This window comes from Macaca nemestrina, chromosome 11 (genome assembly GCF_043159975.1).
Source record: "Macaca nemestrina isolate mMacNem1 chromosome 11, mMacNem.hap1, whole genome shotgun sequence".
Taxonomy (NCBI): domain Eukaryota; kingdom Metazoa; phylum Chordata; class Mammalia; order Primates; family Cercopithecidae; genus Macaca; species Macaca nemestrina.
The window spans coordinates 67,891,510-67,913,141 of record NC_092135.1 but is presented as its reverse complement, the minus strand read 5'-3'; the positions used below and the strand labels follow the sequence as shown (position 1 = coordinate 67,913,141).

Sequence of the window (21,632 nt, the reverse complement as noted above, 5' to 3'; positions counted from 1 at the left end):
GGCCCTAGTGAAGCCCAGGCAGAGGTGCCACCTAGTGAAGTGGCACCAAAAGAATCCTGTATCATTATGACAAGAAAATAAAGTCTAAATAAGGTGGCAGTAAATTTCTGCAAAAGCAGAACTTAGCATCATTTCCCAATTTTCCTTGAAAATAAAATATTTATTGGTCTCTGATTAATAAAGTAATATATGTATCCTGTAAAAAAAAATCCAAAGCAAGCCAGGTGCAGTGGCTCACGCCTGTAATCCCAACACTTTGGGAGGCCAAAGCGGGCGGATCACAAGGTCAAGAGATCGAGACCATACTGGCCAACATGGTGAAATCCTGTCTCTACTAAAAATATAAAAAATTAGCCGGGTGTGGTGGCGGGCACCTGTAGTCCCAGCTACTCAGTAGGCTGAGGCAGGGGAGTCATTTGAACACAGGCCCCGGGAGACAGAGGTTGCAGTGAGCCGAGATCGCACCACTGCACTCCAGCCTGGAGACAGAGTGAGACGCCATCTCAAAAAAAAAAAGTCCAAAGCAATAAAGAACAAAGTGTGAAAATATGTATGTGTGCGCACATACATGTATTTATACACATGCACATACAGATACTGCTACAAAATAACCATAATTTCATTTTAAAGTCTCTGAAAATATATGGAAGCATGACCCTTATTACCTAACCCAAACTGCCAAACAGGCCTAACCTAGCCTTCCTAAATGGGATAGCTTGAATATTTAAAACATCACTTTACATTTATATTGACCTGTATTATATGCAGGGTGACCTATATGCAGAGTGAACTCTAACCTGGTGATTACTGCATGAAAGATCATTATCAGCCCTATTTTACAGATGAGGAAATTGAGTCTCAGGCCACTTAAGGGATTTGGCCAAGCTCACATTGCTCAGAAATGGCAGAATCAGGACCAAACCCAGTTTTTCTGGTCTAGGATTCTTTCTGATCTACACAATACCTCCCTGTAGGTCCATCAGCTCCTGTAGAAGCCACCAGAAACCTTCTTGTCAGTCTAGCATATTAAGGAACCAGACTCAACTCTGGCTCTTACCATCACTAGGTCAGTTTTATTTATTCTGATTATGTATTCTGTCTTCCACTTATCTTACTAATTTCTTCCACTTCAATGGATTTATGGGCAAGAAAGTTCTATTTGGAAATCTATCCATATAATCATCTCATACAGTTAACTAAAAATGTTTTACTTTATATTTTAAGCTTATATCTTATCTTTATTTAATTCAAGACACAGTAGATTTAAAAAACTACAACAGGAGAAAGGAAACCCCATTTGATAATCCACTCAGGAAACATCAAAAGGAATACAGAAATTTTAAAAAGATGTTAACAATGCTGCTGCTACTAAAGTTTATCTTGAAAGCCTTCAGATACTTATGAGTTCCAGAGTCCCTAAATGCAAAACACTGAAAAAAACTACCAAGTTTATAAGAAGTCATAGCAGATATGAATCAAATCCATCCTTACTTTACATTTTAAAAGTATCATAATGAAATTTTATTACATATCTTTAAATGAAAGTAAAAGAGGGAGGCAAAAATCTTCATACAATATTCCCACCATAATACAAGTTTCCAAAGAGTTAATACATTAAGTCCTCACTTAATGTTATCAATAGGTTCTTGGAAACTGTGACTTTAAGCAAATTATGTGGAACAAAACTAATTTAACCATAGGCTAACGGATATAAACAAGAGTTAAATTCCTATAGTATATTTCTGATTACAAAAACATCATCATAACTTCTAAAGACCCAAAACATTTCTAATATGAAACACTGAAATGAATGCAGAGTATTTGAGAAAGGTTAATAGAAACAAGAAAACGATTTACCCAGTTTTTAACAAAACAATGAGTACTGTGAGTAGTAGTGGTGATGGGTTAAATTAAGGAATAAGTGTTTGCAAAGTGAAAATCGTTAAAGAGTACTTCCTATTACCATGCAATTTAAAAACAAACAATAACAAATATGCAGGTTCACTGAGCCCTTTCATACCACATCGTTATTATGCAGTTGTATAATTATCATATGCTTTATAAATTTTTACTTTATCATACACTTTGTAAATTTATAAATTTTTAAAAAAAATACGTTTTCATTATTTCATTCATTTTCCAACCTACTTATTCTAGTTCACAGTCATAGGTGGCTGGAGCCTAATCCCGCAGCTCAGAGCACAAGGCAGGAATTGACCCTGGGCAGGACACCATCCCATGGCAGGACATACTCACATCCACACCCATACTCACTCATACCAGGACAATTTAGACATGCCAATTAACCTAATGTGCAGCACATCTTTGGGAAGTAGGAAGAACTGGAATACCCAGACAAAACCCATAAAGACATGGGGAGAACACACAAATTCCACACTGACAGTGGCCCCGGTAGGGAATTTTTTTCTCATCAACATTATAACAAAACAATGTTGAAAGAAACATCATTATTTAAGGATCTGCTGTACTCATCATTCCACTTAATTGAATGTGTGTATCACACAATAAACAACATTTAAAACAAAGGTATCACATTTATTATCTGAAATGTTTATTAACAGATTTCCATTTCTTTCTATCCACATATTAATTTTTTTCTAATAAACTTTCAAATTTAACATCAGAATGCCATTTTGGTAAAAGACATATAAAATTCTGGAGGGAAATAACCAACCATCAACTTGGCAGACAAAAGTACTATTTTATAAAGAGTACTTACATCCTTAAAATAACGCTGTAATAATGAAAGCCTCACGTCATGAACGGCTGCACAGGTATCCCAAGGGTAAATCTGCTCCTCTTCAGTGATTGGCAACTTTTTTGGCTCAACATTGTCACGGCACTGCCCCAAAACTACATTAACAGATAAAAGCTCATTAATCAAAAATAATCAATGCCATAGATCTGTAACTCCAAGAAAAGCTGAGTTATTTACCACAAGCAACTCAAATTTTTTCACTATTAGAAATTTTTAAAGACTCCTCAAAAAAGTGGTATTCTAGTTTTCTTCTACAGGCTAAATAAAGCTTCAAATATGCCAATATTTACTTTAAAAAATAACACTGAACTATGATTATAAACTCAAAATGGATGGATGGATGGATTGATGGGTTCCTAAATCTGTCCACTGAAAAAATCTAGATGATATAACTCTCTAGTATTCACAAACTTTATTTCTAAATATACTATTTCTCACTAAAAGGAAGAAGAGATCCATGGAGAAACAGCTGAGTCCAGGGTTGGGGAAAAGTGCAAGGTGACCCCAGAAGGATGTGTGATTAAAAAGAGCAAGTAAGGGTTCAAACACTGAGGGAGCAGATTTATAAGGACCTGGAGTTCTGACTGGTAAAATTTGAGAAAAGTTGAGTATTAAAAAGAATAATAATAGTAATAGATAATACAATACGTTCACTGACCCAGGCAAGGAAAATGAAATAAAAGAGTAAAAGGGTGAGTACAGTCTTAATGTATCATCCTATAGATTACCTACTACCTTACCCAAGTGATCAAACTTGATTGGCACCACCAATAATAGGACAAATTGACACAGTGGACCTCCTGATGTAATGCTATTCAAAGGAACATCACCTGTGTAATACCCTTGCCAAAACTGTTTAACTTCAATCTAGTAACAAGGAAATAATCACACAAATCCAGATTCTGAGATATTCTATGGAACAACCAACCTGGACTCTGAAACTTTAAAAAGGGGCTAGAGAAACTGTTCTAAATTACAGGAGAATAACAAGAAATGACAATGAAAAAACAATACATGATCTTTTATTCGATTGTGAATCAAGAAATATCTGCTATAAAAATATTACTGACTCTGACCATAAAAAAATGATGTAAGTGGATATGTGTATAAGTTAATCAGCCTGATTAATGGCAAAGTGGCATATATGTTAATTAGCTTGGCTTAACCATTCCACAATGTATACATATCAAAATACCATATCACATTTATGTATGCCATAAATATGTACAATTTTTATTTATCAAGTAAATAAGAAACACAAAAAATATTGCAGGGACAACTGAGAGAATCTGAATATAAACAATATTTGATGTTAATAATGTTACATTTCTTAGGAATGATAATGGTACCATAATTATGTAAAAGAATATCCTTGGGCTGGGTGTGGTGGCTCATACCTGTAAACCCAGTACTTTGGGAGGCCAAGGTGGACAGATCACTTGAGGCCAGGAGTTCAAGACCAGCCTGGCTAACATGACAAAACCCCGTCTCTAATAAAAATACAAAATTTAGCTGGGTATGGTGGTGCATGCCTGTGATCCCAGCTACTTGAGAGGCTGAGGCATGAGAATTGCTTGAGCCTGGGAGGCTGGGGTTGCAGTGAGCTGAGATCGCACCACTGCACTCCAGCCTGAGCAACAGAGAGGGACTCTGTCTCAAAATATATATAAGAAAAAATTTAAAAAGAGTATCCTTGTTCTTAGGAGTTATATTCTAAAGTATTTACAGATAAAATATCACGATGTGTGCATCAGAAGAGCTGCTCTTCAAAAAGGGAATAATATTAGGTGTATCACTGTGGGCCCTAAGTTTTGGAGGGATTTATAACAGCAACAGAAGTAAGAGACAAAAGCTGATAGATGCTACCAGCTAAAACATAATTGCCATGATGCATAATCCTCTTAATATGCTGCTGCATTCAATTTGCTAGAATTCTGTTGAGAATTTTTGCATGTATATTCATAAGGGATATTGGTCTACTGTTTTCCTGTGTTATCTTTATCTGGCTTTGGTATCAAAACTAGCCTCATAGAAAGAGTTAAGGAGTGTTCACTCCTCTTTATTTTTTGGACAAGTTTGAGAAGCACTGGTGTTAATTCTTTAAATGACTGATATAATTCACCAGTGAAGCCATCTGGTCCTGTGCTTTTCATTGTCAGATTTTTTAAAATTACTGAATCAATCTTTTTATGTGTTACAAATATGTTCAAATTTTTTATTATTTCTTGGGTCCATTTGGTAGTTTGTATATTTCTAGGAAATCATTTATTTAATCCATGTCATATAATTTTTTGGCATAAATTGGTCATAGTGTTCTCCTATAATCCTTTTTATTTCTGTGAGGTCTGTAGTAAAGTCAACAATTTCATTTCCAATTTTAGTTATTTGAATCTTTTTTAATGTATGCATTTACAGCTGTAAATTTCCCCATTTTCACTGCATTCTAAAGGTTTAGGTATGTTGTATTTTCATTTTCCTTCACCTCAAAGTGTTTTCTAATTTCGTTTGTAATTTCTTCTTTGGCCCATTGGTTGTTTAAGAGTATGTTGTTTTAGGTTGGATGCGGTGGCTCACACCTGTAATCCCAGCACTTTGGGAGGCCGAGGCGGGCGGATCACAAAGTCAGGAGATCGAGATCATCCTGGCTAACATGGTGAAACACCGTCTCTACTAAAAATACAAAAAAATTAGCCAGGCATGGTGGCAGGCGCCTGTAGTCCCAGCTACTGGGGAGGCTGAGGCAGGAGAATGGTGTGAACCCGGGAGACAGAGCTTGCAGTGAACCAAGACTATGCCACTGCACTCCAGTCTGGGTGACAGAGCTAGACTCCATCTCAAAAAAATAAAATAAAGAGTATGTTGTTTAATATCCATGTACTTGTGAATTTCCCAGGTTTCCTTTTGTTATTCATAGCTAGTTTCATTCCATTATGACCACAGACAATTTTTTGAATAATTTCAATCTTTTAAAATGTTATTGAGGCTTGTTTTGTGGCCTAACGTATGATCTACCTAGGATAATGTTCCATATACCATTGAGAAAAATATATATTCCACTGTTCTTGGGTGGAGTGTTCTATATAAGTCTGTTAGGTCTAGTTGTTTTATAGTGTTGCTCAAGTATTCAGTTTCCTTTCTGATCTTCTGTCTAGTTGTTCTATCAATTAAAGTCTCCAACTATTATTTTAGAAGTATCTATTTCTTCCTTCAGTTCTATCCATTTTTGCTTCATACATTGGGGGCTCTGTTGTTTGGAGCATATATGTCTATAATATCTTCATGATGGATTGGCTGTTTATCAATATATAATCTCCTTCTTTGTCTCTTGTAACAATTCTTAACTTACAGTTTATTTTGTCTCATAGTATAACCACCCCAGCTCTCTTTTGGTTACTATTTGCATGGAATCTCTTCCCATCCTTTCACTTTCAACTTATTGTGTCTCTGGATCTAAAGTGAATCTCTTGTAGCATCACATTTTTAAAAATTCATTCTGTCAACCTCTGCCTTTTACCTGGGCAGTTTAATGCATTTATATTTTAAGTAATTACTAACTTTAAAAAAATTAATTAATCCATTTTGCTATTTTCTATTTCTTCTTTAATTGATTACTGACTTTTTTTGTAATTAATTGACTTTTCTGGTATAAAATTTTGATCCCTTTCTCTTTTCGTGTGTGTGTGTGTGTATATGTGTGTGTGTGTGTAACTTTTTTTTTATAGTGTTTACCCTGGGGATTAGAATTAACATCTCCACTTTGTAACAATCAAATTTAAATATCTACTTTATTTCAGAAGTATACAAAAACTGCTCCATCCCCCTTCCCTTTATGTTTTTATCTCAATGCCTACACTCTTCCACAAACAAGAACATTATTATTTGATTTACAAATCTAGATATGCAGTTCTAGCCAGATTTGCTTTCTTTTTATTATATATATTTTTGAAGTGCTATCACAACTAACTTTGCACTTTCTGAATCTTTGCAATTTTGGACTTTCTGAATCTTTGCAAAGAATGTAGGGTTTAATAAAAGGAAAAGACTATATAATATTATATTCTTCTCCTATGGCGAACTGAAGCTCCCCAGATCAGTAATGCTTACAAGAGGCATTCTGAGCAATAGTGAGATAGCACATAAATTAATATCTTTCCATGTAGATAAATGTACTTAAAGGCCCTTAATTTGAGCAGTGTTTTGAAGGGTTTCTAATCAAAAGTGTATAATTTAGCACAAATCAAATATAAAAATAAAGAGATAAAAGCATGAGACTTTTAATACATGGTTTGAAGAACATGGCAATAAAGTATCAGTGAACACTAAAAGATCTAGAACAATAAGCACACCTAGCATCCAGACTTTTGTCTCTAAATACCATTTCCCACTAAAAAGAAACTAATGCTTCTTTGAGAGACTGCTGATTTCAGGGCAGGAAATGTATAAGATAAATCTATTGTAACTAGCCACACCAAAAAATGTAGAAAGACCCAAGGCTACTCTAGGCTTGTGTCAAAAGAACTCAGGAGACAACTCGAATAAGCTCTCAGTGAACAAAGATGGAAGAACATGAGCATCAACAAGAAAGTAACTACAGAGTTATGAACAGAGTTCATAATGATTAAAAACAGAGTTCATTAATGATACCTAAAAGTACTAATTATCTTTAGAAAATGATTTTTAAACCCCACTATCTCAATACTTTGAGCACCTGTAAATAAAAGGAAAGAATACTGTGTCTACCCTGTCTTTCCTGCGCAATCTGTATCTCGGAGTAACAAAAAAAAGGTGATGAAGTAAAATTTCTTTTATGGAAGTATATGTCAGCTAATAAACAACAACAACAAAAAACCATGAAAGAGATTTGTAATCTCTGATCACCTGATGGATTTAGGCAGTAATCATCATTTGCTACTAATCTCACAGAGAGAAAACAGAGGGAACAGAGGAATATGTTAATCATCACAGCAACATTCAGAAAAATCCAAATTGGTTTTCAATGATCCAATTTCTTTAAAAAAGTAAAATGATGGGAGGAGGGGGTAAAGATAGAGGGAGAGTGGATCTATTAATTAAAAGACCACAAAGGAACACTACAACTATAAATAAATTAAGCAAAATAAATAAATAAATAGAGACAATGGGGAAATTTTAAACACTGACTGGATGTTTGATGATATTGGAGAATGTATTTAGGACTGACTGTGGTTATGTTTAAAAAACAAGACCTTTCTTTTTAACAGAAACACTGAAATTTTTACAGATGAAATTATACAATGTCTGAAATCTGCTTCGAAATAATTCTAATAAGGAGGGAACAAATGAAATAAGATTAGCCAGAAATTAATCACTGTTGAAGATAAATGGGGACATGTGGGTTCACTTTGCACATCTCTTTAGCATACTGTTAAAAATGTTCCATATTCAAATCTAAAAAGAAAAGAGAAGAAATGAATCAAAATAAATAAGCCCAGAGAAAAAAGGGAGAAAGTATCAATGGGTGGATAAGGTTCAGATGGTAAAGAAGGAAACAGCTACACAATTCACCTGGTATACTAAAATCATTCCTGAGATTTAATACTCTTTAATGTCATTTTTTTTTTTTTTAATTTTTTTTAAGATAGGGTCTTACTCCATCACCCAGGTTAGAGTGCAGTGGTGCAATCTCAGCTCACTGCAACCTCGACCTCTTGGGCTCAGGCAATCCTCCCACCTTGGCCTCCCGAGTAGCTGGGACCACAGGTGCACGTCACCACACCTGTTTAATTTTACTTTTTGTAGAGACAGGGTCTTACTGTGTTGCCCAGGCTGGTCTTGAACTCCTAGACTCAAGCAATCCTCCAGCCTTGGCTTCCCAAAGTGCTGGAATTACAGGTGTGAACCACTGTGTCCTGGCAATATTAGTTTCTTGTTTTTTTCCCTTCTATCTCTAAGAGATAAGGCAGCTACAGTATAGTGGAATTGTCTAATATCTATTTATCTAGCTAGCGTATATACTACTGTTTAAAAGAGACTTTAAAAACTAACAGACCAAATAAACTTAAAAATATAAAATAATGAACAAATAAAAGCTTAAAACAAAAACATAAGTTTCACTGGAGCAGAGATTTTGTTTTGTTTCTTACTAGAACAGTGCCTGGCACCTAGGTGCTCAATAAATATCTATGAAATAAATTAATAAATAAAACAAATCATTAAGTTGATAACTATATAGTATTTAGTCAAAAAGTTGAAAGTCAATTGGCAATAATCTAATAAACTGCTTTCCTAAGAGTAGTAGAAAGGAAAAGAAGCTGTAAAAGTAGTTAATACTTCCACACATTTCCCTTTCAGTAGGCATTTCTGATTTTGACAGCTCTATTTCAATGTCCCACTAAATCAGGGTTTCCCAAATCAATTCATTTTAGGCAAGAAGAGTAACAGAATAAACGAATTTACTATGCACCATATTGGATTCTTTTTGCTTATATTACATTACTTAACCAACACAAAAATCTTCTAAAGTCAAGAAAATAAGATATTTGGCCACATGAAGTAAAGCAATACCATATTTGAATTCAGGGGAGTTTATAATATCTAACTCTTTCCACTTTACCATACGAATTCAGAGACTTAACAACCTAGGAAAAAATCCTCTGGAGAAATATGTAAGAATTTTATTTTCTCTTTATTTTACACATACTCCTGTTGGAAAAGGATTAAATTCATTGTGACTAGATTGTGTAAGAATTATCACTACCCTCAAAAATACTTCATTACAGAAGACAATGGACACCATTCAGATGAATCCTTCAAACTTTTAAAATTATACGTTTATAATGTATAATAAAATTACATAGTTTAAAACTATAGACTGGTAAACATACCATTTCACAGACTGAACAAATAAAGGCAGGCTGTCTAAATATGCCTTGTGTAATTAAAAGCTGACAATATTTATGGGCTAAGGAGTTTTCCAGATCTTAGAACAATTTTTTTTTTTTTGGAGACAAGAGTCTCACTCTGTCACCCAGGCTGGAGTGCAGTGGTACAATCTCAGCTCACTGCAACCTCCACCTCCCGGGTTCCAGCAATTCTCCTGCCTCAGCCTCCCAAGTAGCTGGGATTACAGGCACCTGCCACCACACCCGCCAATATTTTGTATTTTTTTAGTAGAGACAGGATTTCTCCATGTTGGCCAGGCTAGTATTGAACTCCTGACCTCAGGTGATCTGCCCACTTCAGCCTCCCAAAATGCTGGGATTGTAGATGTGAAGCACCACACCCGGCCAGAACAATTATAATTACCAAGAAAGCTGAATGCAGTTATTGGACACCTAGCATTTAAAGAAAAAAATTGTGTAACCATATAGCAAGATCTTTGTTAAGAGTTTCTTCTAACACTCATGTCCAGGAAAGTAAGATATAACCAGATAAAGAATCTTTGTTATTCGGATCTAAATCGATCCTTGCTATGAAGGATCTAAACTGACCCTTGCCTAGTTATAAGTAAACAAAGATATCATTTTCATTTAATACAGATATTTATTAATCTGTTGTATATACTTTGGCTCTAAAATGTTCCCATGAAAAAATTACTTTGACTTTACCTGAGGATGCTTGTAACAGTACAACTAATCCAGTAGGTCGGTCTTCAGAGGAGGGGCCACTCTGTCCACAAATAACACAGTCATATACTGCCTCGGAAACCTGTGGTTCTGCCGTGGTGATCTCCATAGGTATATCATTCTCAGGAGAATCTGAGGGAAAAAAGTTACATCTCTTTAATTCCTTAGGAGGAAAATCTCTCTTCAATGAAAGTGTGAGGGAAAAATCAAGTTCAAACAATTTTTAGCTTCAATACCAATAAAGTATATAGTAATAACACTGTGGAAAAACTTACCTTACTCAAATAAAACATTTAGACAGATAAAATAATGCAAAGACTTTAATAATGAAAGATTTAAACTAAAATATGGTTAAATATACTTCTAATGTTGTATCATTCAAATATAAAATAGATACAGAAAACACAGAGGCAAAGATTATTTGTATCAAAAGATAAATATTTTAAAATAACATGTTACAAAAAGAAGGGAGATGTTCGTTTTAATCTTCCTTGAGGCACCTAAGGGGATATTCACAACAACATGACAGCTCTTGGGAAAATATGGTAGTATTTACTAGAATATAAAAGAGAAAAAAAACTATTTCTTTCTCACTCTCAATTTTAGTGATTGTATCTCAGAAATAGTAGCTATCAATATATTTTTTTATGTAGAGAAATCATGAAGATATGACCATATTATATAAGAATAAAGCAGAACTCATTGAAAATAGCAATAATCCTCTGGTGATATAATGTTATTAATAGCAAAAAATAAAATATTGAGCTAATAATTATTTACAGATAAAGATACTTAAATTCATGAAGATAAGTGATGCTGCCACTGGTGACAAAGAAATGGGTGGAAGAGACTGGGAAGAACTGGGAAGCAGAAGTTGCTTTATGAAATGTTTAAAAGATGGAGGCACATCTAAGTAAATATGTAAAAATATACGTCAGAAATAAGAAAAGAAAAATGTCAAGTTTAGGTATTTTAAAATAAGAATTCATGCAGCTATACATACCTCTGATAGTTATGAAGAATGACTGAGAGGAAAAGGGACAGTAACCTAAAATAGAACTTTGGGTAATGCCTAGTATTACTGGAAATAAAAAGATGCCACCAAAGAAATTAGCAAAAAACAAAAACAGTGCCTGAATAGAATCAAACCAAAAAGCACAATGTCTATAAAAATACATTAGTAGGTCAAAATGAAAAGAAGGTTTCAAAAGAAAAAAGTACCAGAGGCCATTAAGAATTGATATAAGGCCAGGCACCATAGTTCATGCCTGTAATCCCAGCACTTTGGGAGGCTGAGGTGGGCGGATCACCTGAGGTCAGGAGTTTGAGACCAAGCCTGACCAACATGGTGAAACCCCATGTCTACTAAAAATACAAAAAATTAGCCAGGCGTGGTGGCGGGCACCTGTAATCCTGGCTACTTGGAAGGCTAAGGCAGGAGAATCACTTGAACCCAGGAGGCGGAGGCTGCAGTTAGCTGAGATCACACCACTGCACTCCAGTCTGGGCAACGAGAGTGAAACTACATCTCAAAAAAAAAAAGGAGGGAAAGGGAAGGAAAGAAAAGGAAGAAGAAAAGAAAAAGAAAAGAGTTGATATGAGATTACTTCGAGTTTTAGGGAGAAAAGAGAAGAGAAAACCATACAGAAAAAAAGAAATGTGTCTGTTCTTAAGGGCAAAGGAGAACACAGAGATACCTGACAAAGTACAGTGAAATAACTTGGTCTCGTGTTAAATGCCAAAGAAATACAATTTCATTAACCCTATCTCATACACAAAGATTTATTTTTTTTTTTTTAATAAGTCTTGGTACAATCGACTTGAAAACCTCCAGGAAACCCTGATGCCAACACACATTATACAAGATTTTGCTAAGTCATCTTTTCTAGTTTTTAAAACAAACTTCAATGACAATCTTCAATGGTGATACAGTACCAATGGCATGAAAATAAAATAGGTGACCTCATTTTCATGGAGAGTACTATTTATTTGAAGTCTGACTTTAAAAATTACAGACACCAATGTCCCTTCTTTTCTTTAAGAAACCAAGATCACGGTTTATTTCTGAAAAGAGGAGGAAAAGTCACAGCTTTTTATATCCTATGTTGAATTAAAATGTTATTGGTAATACATGGTTGATTCTATTATTCCAGTACCAAATTTTGACATTTTTAGTAAGATTTTAAAAGGATCTGTGTCCAAATTAAATGCTGTATTTAAATGTGATTATTGTTTCTCACTTATCTGTGAGATATGAAAAAATAAAGAACCTATTCTGAAAGAAGTCAGGCCCCAAAAAAGTACATATTGTGTGTAAATGGTTAAAGAACAAAAGCATGAAAAACTAATATACAGAGTCCCGAGTAATGACACTGGTTACTCTTGGAAGAAGCAGTGACAGAAAGAAACTACGAAGGGAGCTTATGGGATGCTAGTAATTTTTACTTCTCAATTTGGATGCTGGTTTCTCAATCGGGATTCGGTTATACAGTTACAATCTGTTTGTTAAAACTCAAAGAGCTCTAAAGTCCTGAAACATGCATTATGAGTATATTTCAATAAAAAGGTTTCTTTTAAAAACCCCTACTCTAAATGAGTAACTTGGTATATTCTGTAACAAGTATTATAATAAAGGTACTTAATGCACACATCAATATCTGCACATATTTTCCACACCAAAAAAAATCTAAATGATGTGTCATGCAAATTGATGCAATTAAGAGATTACAATGATTTACAATCTAGGTAAACTAAATGAATAAAAGATGCAAAACTGAGAGAGTAATAGTAAAAAATGACAAATCCAAGAGACTAATAACGAAAATAGTCTTGCTACCAAACAACCCTGGAATTCTTAAGTTCTACTTTCACTTTCAATTCAATTCAGATCAAAAGGGTTTCTGTATAAAATTCACACTTGCCCTTTTAGAACAGAAGTACTACTTAAATTACCATACTTGATATTATTACAATAAACACAAAAAAGATAACTAAAGCAACAGTTAATTCATCTGTTTGGTTTTACATAAACAGAAAAGAATCTATCTGAATGAAGCAGTTGATTCTTCTGAATGCTATTTCACTTAGCCAAATGACCACAAGATGGCCCCAATTCTCCACTCCTCCCTGTATCCACGCTCTTGACAATGTGATATTGTAATTCCTCCCATCAAGACAGAGTTTATTTCCCCACTCCTTGAATATCACCTGGTCTTGACTTGTTTTAACGAAGAGAATGTGGAGGATGGGCACAATGGCTCACACCTATAATCCCAACACTTTTGGGAGGCCAAGGCAGGTGGATTGCCAGCAGGCCAGGAGCTCAAGACCAGCCTGGACAACATGGCAAAACCCCATCTCTACTAAAAATACAAAAATTAGCTGGGTGTGGTGACGCACGCCTGTAATTCCAGCTACTCAGGTAGCTGAGGCAGGAGAATCACTTGAACTTGGGAGGCAGAGGCTGCAGTGAGCCAAGATCATGCCACCATACTACAGCCTGGGCGGCAGAATGAGTGAGACTTCATCTCAAAAAAAAAAAAGGAGAGAGAATGTGGCAAAAACAACAATATGCCTTCCAAGACTAGGCCCCAGGTGATCTTGCATAGTTTGTCTCTCTTGCTCTTGCTCTTGCTCTCACTCTCTCTCAACTCCACCTTGCATAGTTTCTCTCTCTTGTTCTTACTCTCTCAACTCCACCACCTCCATAAGAGTAAGTCCAGGTGGGCTACCTTGCCAGGGGAGGACAGACCAAATGGAACACAGATAAGTTGTCTCACCAGCTCATGGCAGCCCCCTGTTAACTAATTAGCAGATCACAGACCCACAACTCAGCCCACAGGTCTGTGGGTGATGAGATCAGCTAAGCCTTCTCCAGAAAAGTTGGGTTCACAATAGAACCACTGAGTCTACTCATTGACTCACGAAAACTAACTAGAGGTTGTTGTTTTAAGTCACTAAATTTTGGGGGACAGCTAGTTACACAACAATTGCTAACTAATAATTCTACTGTATGTTAATTATAATATGAAACTTTCAAAAGAATTGAAGTACTTTGCCTTACCAAGATGAGTCATGAAAACTAATATTTAAAGTGATAAAGGTATTTCCGTTCAGAAAATTTTCTAGTCTAAGGAATTTTAAAAATCATTTTCCAAAATGATTTTTATCTTTAATATCTACTTATTTTACAACCACTAATTTCAACATCATCAGAGTGAAAAGCCTCCACATTCACAAATACCACAGTTCTACTTCAAGAGTTTACATTGTTACCTAAAATTTCCTGTTCTAATATTTGTTAAAAATGCTTAAAGTCTATTTTAATATAAAATTAATCTTTAATTACAAAATATCCTTTGCCTTTATTCTTAACCTTTATATTTATAAATTAGATTAAACTAAAATAAGTATGTATAGAACAATCAAAATTCTTCCGGCTTCATGTTTTGCTTTCATGTTTGTGGGGTTTTGTGGCTGAATAGAAGGATGGGTAAATGATATAGGGATGATGTATTCGGTGCCCTCAAAATCATGTGAAACACGTTTTTATTTGAAAGAGGAATAAGCAACTGCAAAACACAAGTGCAAAGAGTAAGGTGTGGTTTGCAGCCCAGAGGCAGGCACAGAGAATTTTTATTGCATAAATCCAAAATTTTAAATTTTTAACACAATTTAATTTTTAAAAACAACTGAGAAGTACTTGCTACTAACCTAGCAGGTGAGCTACTATTCATAAATTAAGCACACTACTAGAGTTCACTGATTTCTGCTAAGAAGTCTGACTTCCCTCAGATAAGTGCCAATATTGCAAAACTCCTACTGCACAAAATCATTACTTTTGGTAAGGATGTACAGTATTACCTTCAGTCGGTCATCATTTTTATTATCTTTCTTGCTTTCCTCTTTTTTTAGTTGGTGTATAGAGAGAGTATTCGCATTCTTTTTTAAAAAATAATCTTCCCGTTTTAGAATAGTTTTAGACTTGCAGATACTAGAGTTTTGAAGATACTACAGAGAATTCCCATGTACCCCACACACAGTTTCACCTTAAACTTCACATTAGCATGGTATGACTGTTAGAATTAATGAATATATATTATTTATTTTTATTAATACAATATTGACAAATTAACTAAAGTTCAATTTTTTTCAGATTTCCTTCATTTTTATCCAACGTTCTTTTTCCATCCCAGGATGCCACATTACATTTAGTTGTTATGTTTCCTTAGGTTCTTCTTAGCATGACAGTTTCTCAGACTTTCCTTGTTTCCTTGCTTTGATGACCTTGACAGTTTTGAGGAGTACTGTCCAGGTATTTGCATAACAGTCCTCAATTATGATTTGTCTGATGTTTTTCTCATGATTAGTCTAAGGTTATCGATTTTAGAGAGGAAGACCACAGAAGCATCATTCTCATCACATCATTATCAAGGGTACAAAATATTAACATGAATTACCACTGCTAACGCTGACCTTGATCACCTTGTTAAGATGTTTCCCAAGTTCTCTACTGTAAAATTACTCTTTCCCCTCTTTCCACATAAAGAAGCCATTACATGCAGCTCACACTTAAGGAGTGGGGAGTTATATTCCACCTCCTTGAGGGTAAAGGCTCTACATAAAATACTTGGTATTCTTCTGCATAGGAAACTTCGCTATGCTACCTTATTTATTTATTCATTCATTTATACTAGTATATACTGATTGATATTTCTTTTATACTCAGGGTTATAATGCTTTATACTTTATTTTGTTGCTCAAATTGTTCCAGCTTTGGCCACTGGAATCTCTCAGTTGGCTCCTGTGCACCTTGACATAGCCCCAGCCCATATCATCACTAGAGGGGGTGGGGGCTGTTTGTTTTTGAGTACCCCTCTACTTTCTGGCCCTATGAGATACACCAGATTCACCCTGCATGTTCCCTGCCCCAGTTCTTAAAAATCAACCATTTCTCCAAGGACCCTAGTTCCTCTTTTCAGCAAGGGAGGAGGGGACTGTATTAGAAACCAAGACCTGGGCAATGGGTGTGTATGTACCTGGGAAATATCTATGAATACATACTAATATAAATGAACGAATAAATAAACAAAGGAACACAGATAAAGTTTCCTAAGCAGAAGAATACCAAATATTTTATGTAGTGCCTTTACCCTCAAGGAGGTGGAATATAACTCCCCAACCCAGTTTCTACTGGAATGTCCTTGCTTCTAGGCCCTTTCAGCTGACAACACAAGGGACTACGTATCTGTACACTAACTCATGCATATGCATAAGCCTATATTTATACATATATAATTCCATCTTTATCTAGAGCTGTCTAAACATGAGTTCATACTAATGTGTCTAACTCTAATCCATATTATCACATGAATCATTCACGCCTTCTCCTTTTATCTGTAACTTCTTACTCCAACAGTGAGAAATCCAGCTCTCATCATCTGCCATTCATTTACTTAATTGTTCAATCTCAGTATATACGTATAGTGGTTTCAGAATTGTTAACTCATGATGCCATGGAGAAACTTTTTCCACTGGTTACACACAGTTCCTTTTGCCTTTAGTCTTATAGACGCTATTTATTTCCAAAATCAGGTAGCCAGCACCTTTCCCCCTACCCTTTTCAGAGTGGTTGTTTCATACATTTGTAATACAGTTAGATTCTCCGGTCATAGTCTGCATTCCATCCTGGGATCACCCCAACTCCTAAATGATTTTTTAAAATATACATACTTTAAAGATTCACTCTTTCTGCTATAAAGTTCTAAGGGTTTTAACAGCATTACATATCCAACTTTACTGTATCACACAGAATAATTTCAATGCTCTAAAAAAACTCCCATGTTTCATTTATTCACCTGTACCTCAACCCTGACAACTAGTGATCTATTTACTGTCTCTATAGTTTTGCATTTTCCATAATGTCATATAACTGGAAACACAGTATGTAACATTTTCAGATTGGCTACTTTCACTAAGTGGTATGTATTTAAGATTCACCCATGTCTTCATGTGGCTTAATAGTTCATTCCTTTTTATTGCTGGACAGTAATTCATTATATGGATGTGCCACAGTTTCTTTATTCATTCATCTATGGAAGGACATCTTAGCTGCTTCCAATTCTGAGCAATTATAAACAAAGCTGCTAGAAAAATAAGTATGAAGGCCGGGCACGCCTGTAATTACAGGTGGCTCACGCCTGTAATCCCAGCACTTTGGGAGGCCGAGGCAGGCGATCACAAGGTCAGGAGATCGAGACCATCCTGGCGAACATGGTGAAACCCCGTCTCTACTAAAAATACCAAAAAAAATTAGCCGGGCGAGGTGGCGGGCGCCTGTAGTTCCAGCTACTCGGGAGGCTGAGGCAGGAGAATGCCGTGAACCCGGGAGGCGGAGCTTGCAGTAAGCTGAGATCCAGCCACTGCACTCCAGCCTGGGTGACAGAGCGAGACTCCACCTCAAAAAAAAAAAAAAAAAAAGAAAAAAAGAAAAATCAGTATGAAGACTTTTTGTGTGGACATAAGTTTTTTAAATCAGTTAAATGAATATTTAAGAGCACAAGTGATGGATCATATGGTCAGATTAAGCTTAGCTTCACAGGAAAATGCCAAACTTTTCCAAAGCAGCTGTACCATTTTGAATTCCAACCAGCAATGAATGAGAGTTCCCACTGCTCTGCATTCTCACAAAAAATTGGTAGCGTCAGATTTCTGAATTTAGCCATAGTCACGTAGTGGTATCTCACTGTTGTTTTACTCTGCACTTCCCTAATGATGAATGATGCTGAGCATCTTTTGACACACTTATTTGCCATTCTAGAATCTTCTTTGTAAGGTGTCTATTCAGATCTTTTGCTCATTTTAAAAGCTAGGTTATTTGTTTTCTTATTGTTGAATTATTTCTATCTTTTGAATACCAGTCCTTTATCAGATGTGTGTTTTGCAAATATCTCCTCTCAGTCTGTGGCACACCATTTCATTCTCTTAACAGTACAATACCTCCTGGGGAACTGATGCCCTGGCTGAGCTACAGAGCCTAGGCCTAGGCTGATACAACACCCCCCATCCCAGGAAAACAGAGCAGTGGCTGAGCTGAGACACTCCTCCATACAGGTCAAACAACTCTAGTAATTTGCTTCCCTGGAGCTAGACTAGCCCCTAGAGTCTGAGCTGCTGAGACACCCTTCTCTATGGGAAGTGGACTCCCTGCTGTGCTGCTCCATAACCCTCAAGGGCCCAAATGACATCTGTATTTGGCCATTCTGACATACTTGCTGACACTGCACCTGGGATCACAGAGTCTGGGATACTGCCAAGTCCCACCATCACAGTCTAGAGTCACCATTATACAGTGCTACATCCCCAGGGACCTGGCTGCCACTAAGCCCTACTGGCTCAGACTCCTGAATAGTGGCTATACCCCACATCCTGTGCTCAAACCTCAGGAGCACCCTTTCTTCCCCAGAGGCAAGATATGACCTGTTCCCCAGGGGTAAACAACCCAACTCCCTGAATCCAAGCTGCTAGAAGGTACCTCAGAATCACAGATCCTGTCTCTGTGGCAACCTAAATCTACCCCTACCACAGACAGCAAAATGGCATGCCAAAACCCAAGTGCCATAATAGGTTCATGAGACCCAGGCCCCACATTCCCTCCAAGCACCTGCACCTGGAACCCAGCACTGCTACTGGTACTCATAGGCCATGAAAGACATGACACCAAGAGGGATCCCATTGGGTAAGTCTCCCCACTGTGGAGAAAATGAGAATAGGAGGAGCCCAAAAGGCCTTGCCACCAAGGACATTAACAGCTTGTGTCACCACTGCTGCTACCACAAACTTCTATAGCCTAGGCCATAGTTATTGCTGATATTGAACACCACCAGAGAAGCTGCATGGAAGTTATACCGCTATACTCACCCAGAAACAGAGTCACAACATCTTTCCTAGACAGCACACTAAGATTCAACTGCAGGTGAATCATTCTCTACAAAAGCCACTCTAGGAAGTTCAGAAGACACAATTCCACAAGATGTATAGATATCAATGCAGTGATACAAGAAACATGAAAAAGCAAGGAAATATGACATGACAAAATGAACTGATGGCTAATACTAGGTGTCAATTTGACTGCATTGAGGGATGCCTAGATGGCTGGTGGAACATCGTTTCTGGGTGTGTCTGTGAGGGTTTTCCAGAGGAGAATGACATATGAGTCAGTGAATGAAAGAGGAAGAAATTAAGAGGGAATTTTTGTTGTTGTTGTTGTTGTTTTGAGACAGGGTCTCACTCTGTCGTCCAAGCTGGAGTACAGTGGCATGATCTCTGCTCACTGCAACCTCCACCTCCTGGACTCAAGCAATCCTCCCACCTCAGCCTCTCAGGCAGCTGGACTACAGGCATGCACCACCACACCAGGCTAATTTTTGTATTTCGGTGTTTTGCCATGTTGTGCAGGCTGGTTCTGAACTTTCGGGCTAAAGCAATCCACCCGCTTGGCCTCCCAAAGTGCTGGAATTACAGGCATAAGCCACCATGCCCAGCCTTAAGAAGGAAATTTAAGTTTCTTGAAACAAACGAAAATAGAAACACAACATACCAAAACCTATAGGATACAGCAAAAGTAGAATTAAAAGGAAAGTTATAGCAATAAACACCTACATTGAAAAAGTAGAAAGATTTCAAATAAACAACCTAATGATGTATCTCAAGGAACCAGAAATGCAAAAATAAACCAAACCTAAAATTAGCAAGAGGAAGGAAATAATAAAGATCAGAGCCGAAATAAATAAAATTGAGAGTTAAAAAATGCAAAAGATCAATGAAATGAAAGGCTGGTTTTGTGAAAAGGTAAAATTGACAAACCATTAGCTATACTAAGGAAAAATAAGAAAAGACTCAAAATAAAATCAGAAATGAAGAACACTACAAATGATGCCACAGAAATACAAAGGATCATTACGGAGTATTATGAACAACTATATGCCAACCAACTGGAAAACCTGAAAGAAATGGATAAATTCCTGGACACATACAACCTACCAAAATTGGACCAAGAAGAAATTAAAAATCTGAACAAATAAATAATGAGTAATGAGATTGAATCAGTAATAAAAAGTCTCCCATCAAAGAAAAGCCCAGGACCACATGACTTCACTGCTGATTTCTGCCAAAATATTAAAGAACCAATACCAATTCTTCTCAAACTCTTCCAGAAAAATGAAAAGAAGGGAATTATTCTGAACTCATTCTACAAGGCAAGCATTGCCATGATACAAAAACCAGACAAAGACATAACAAAAAGACTACAGGCCGATATCCCTGATGAACACAGATGCAAAAAATCCTTAACAAATACTAGAAAGCTAAAAGATCATTCACCATGATCAAATGGGATTTATTCCAAGGATTCAAGGATTGTTAAACATATGCAAATCAATAAATGTGATACATCACAGCAACAGAAGGAAGGACAAAAACTGTACAACCATCTCAACAGATGCAGAAAAAGTATTTAACAAAATTCAACATCCCTTCATGATAACCCCAACAAACTAGGTATAGATGGAGGTATGTCAACATAATAATGACTGTATATGACAAGTCCAGAGCTAACACTGGAAAATGTTAACATTGGAAAAAGCTGAAAGCTTTTCCTCTAAGAACTGGAACAAGACAAGGATGCCCACTCTCACCACTCTTTTCCAACACAGAACTGGAAGTCTTAGCCAGAGTATTTAGGCAAGAGAAATAATGGGCATCCAAATGGAAAAGGAGGAAATCAAATTGTCCCTATTTGCAAATGACCTGACTTTACATATAGAAAATCCTAAAAGCTTTGCCAAGAAACTTTTAGAACTGATAAGCAAATTCAGTAAAGCTGCAGGATACAAAATTAACATAGAAAAATCAGTAGTGTTTCTATACGTCAATAATAAACTAGCAGAAAAATAAATCAAGGAAAAAACTCATTTACAACAGCTACCAAAAAAAAAAAAAAACCTAGGAACAAGTTTAACCAAGGAAGTAAAAGCTCCTACAATGAAAACTATAAAACACTGATGAAAGAAATTGAAGACATCACCAAAGAACGGACAGACATCTCATGTCATGGATTGGAAGAATACTGTGAAAATGATCACACTACCAAAAGTGATCTAACAATGCAATCCTTATCAATACCAATGACATTCTTCACAGAGATAGAAAAAGAGATAGAAAAATTCACATAGTATGGAACCACAAAACAT

The 21,632-nt window shown here is 36.2% G+C and overlaps 1 protein-coding gene across 7 annotated transcripts in view; it reads right to left on the bottom strand.

The window, feature by feature from the left end:
• LOC105483267 (ubiquitin protein ligase E3 component n-recognin 3) overlaps positions 1-21,632 on the bottom strand; it is a 264,963-nt gene that overhangs the window by 96,940 nt on the left and 146,391 nt on the right. For all 7 annotated transcript variants that reach the window (XM_011744044.3, XM_011744038.3, XM_011744040.3 and 4 more), the window contains 2 exons: positions 10,366-10,515; positions 2,741-2,874 (listed from right to left, as the gene is read on the bottom strand). In XM_011744044.3, coding sequence (XP_011742346.2) covers positions 2,741-2,874; positions 10,366-10,515 — 284 coding nt within the window. The remainder of the gene's footprint in view (positions 1-2,740; positions 2,875-10,365; positions 10,516-21,632) is intronic.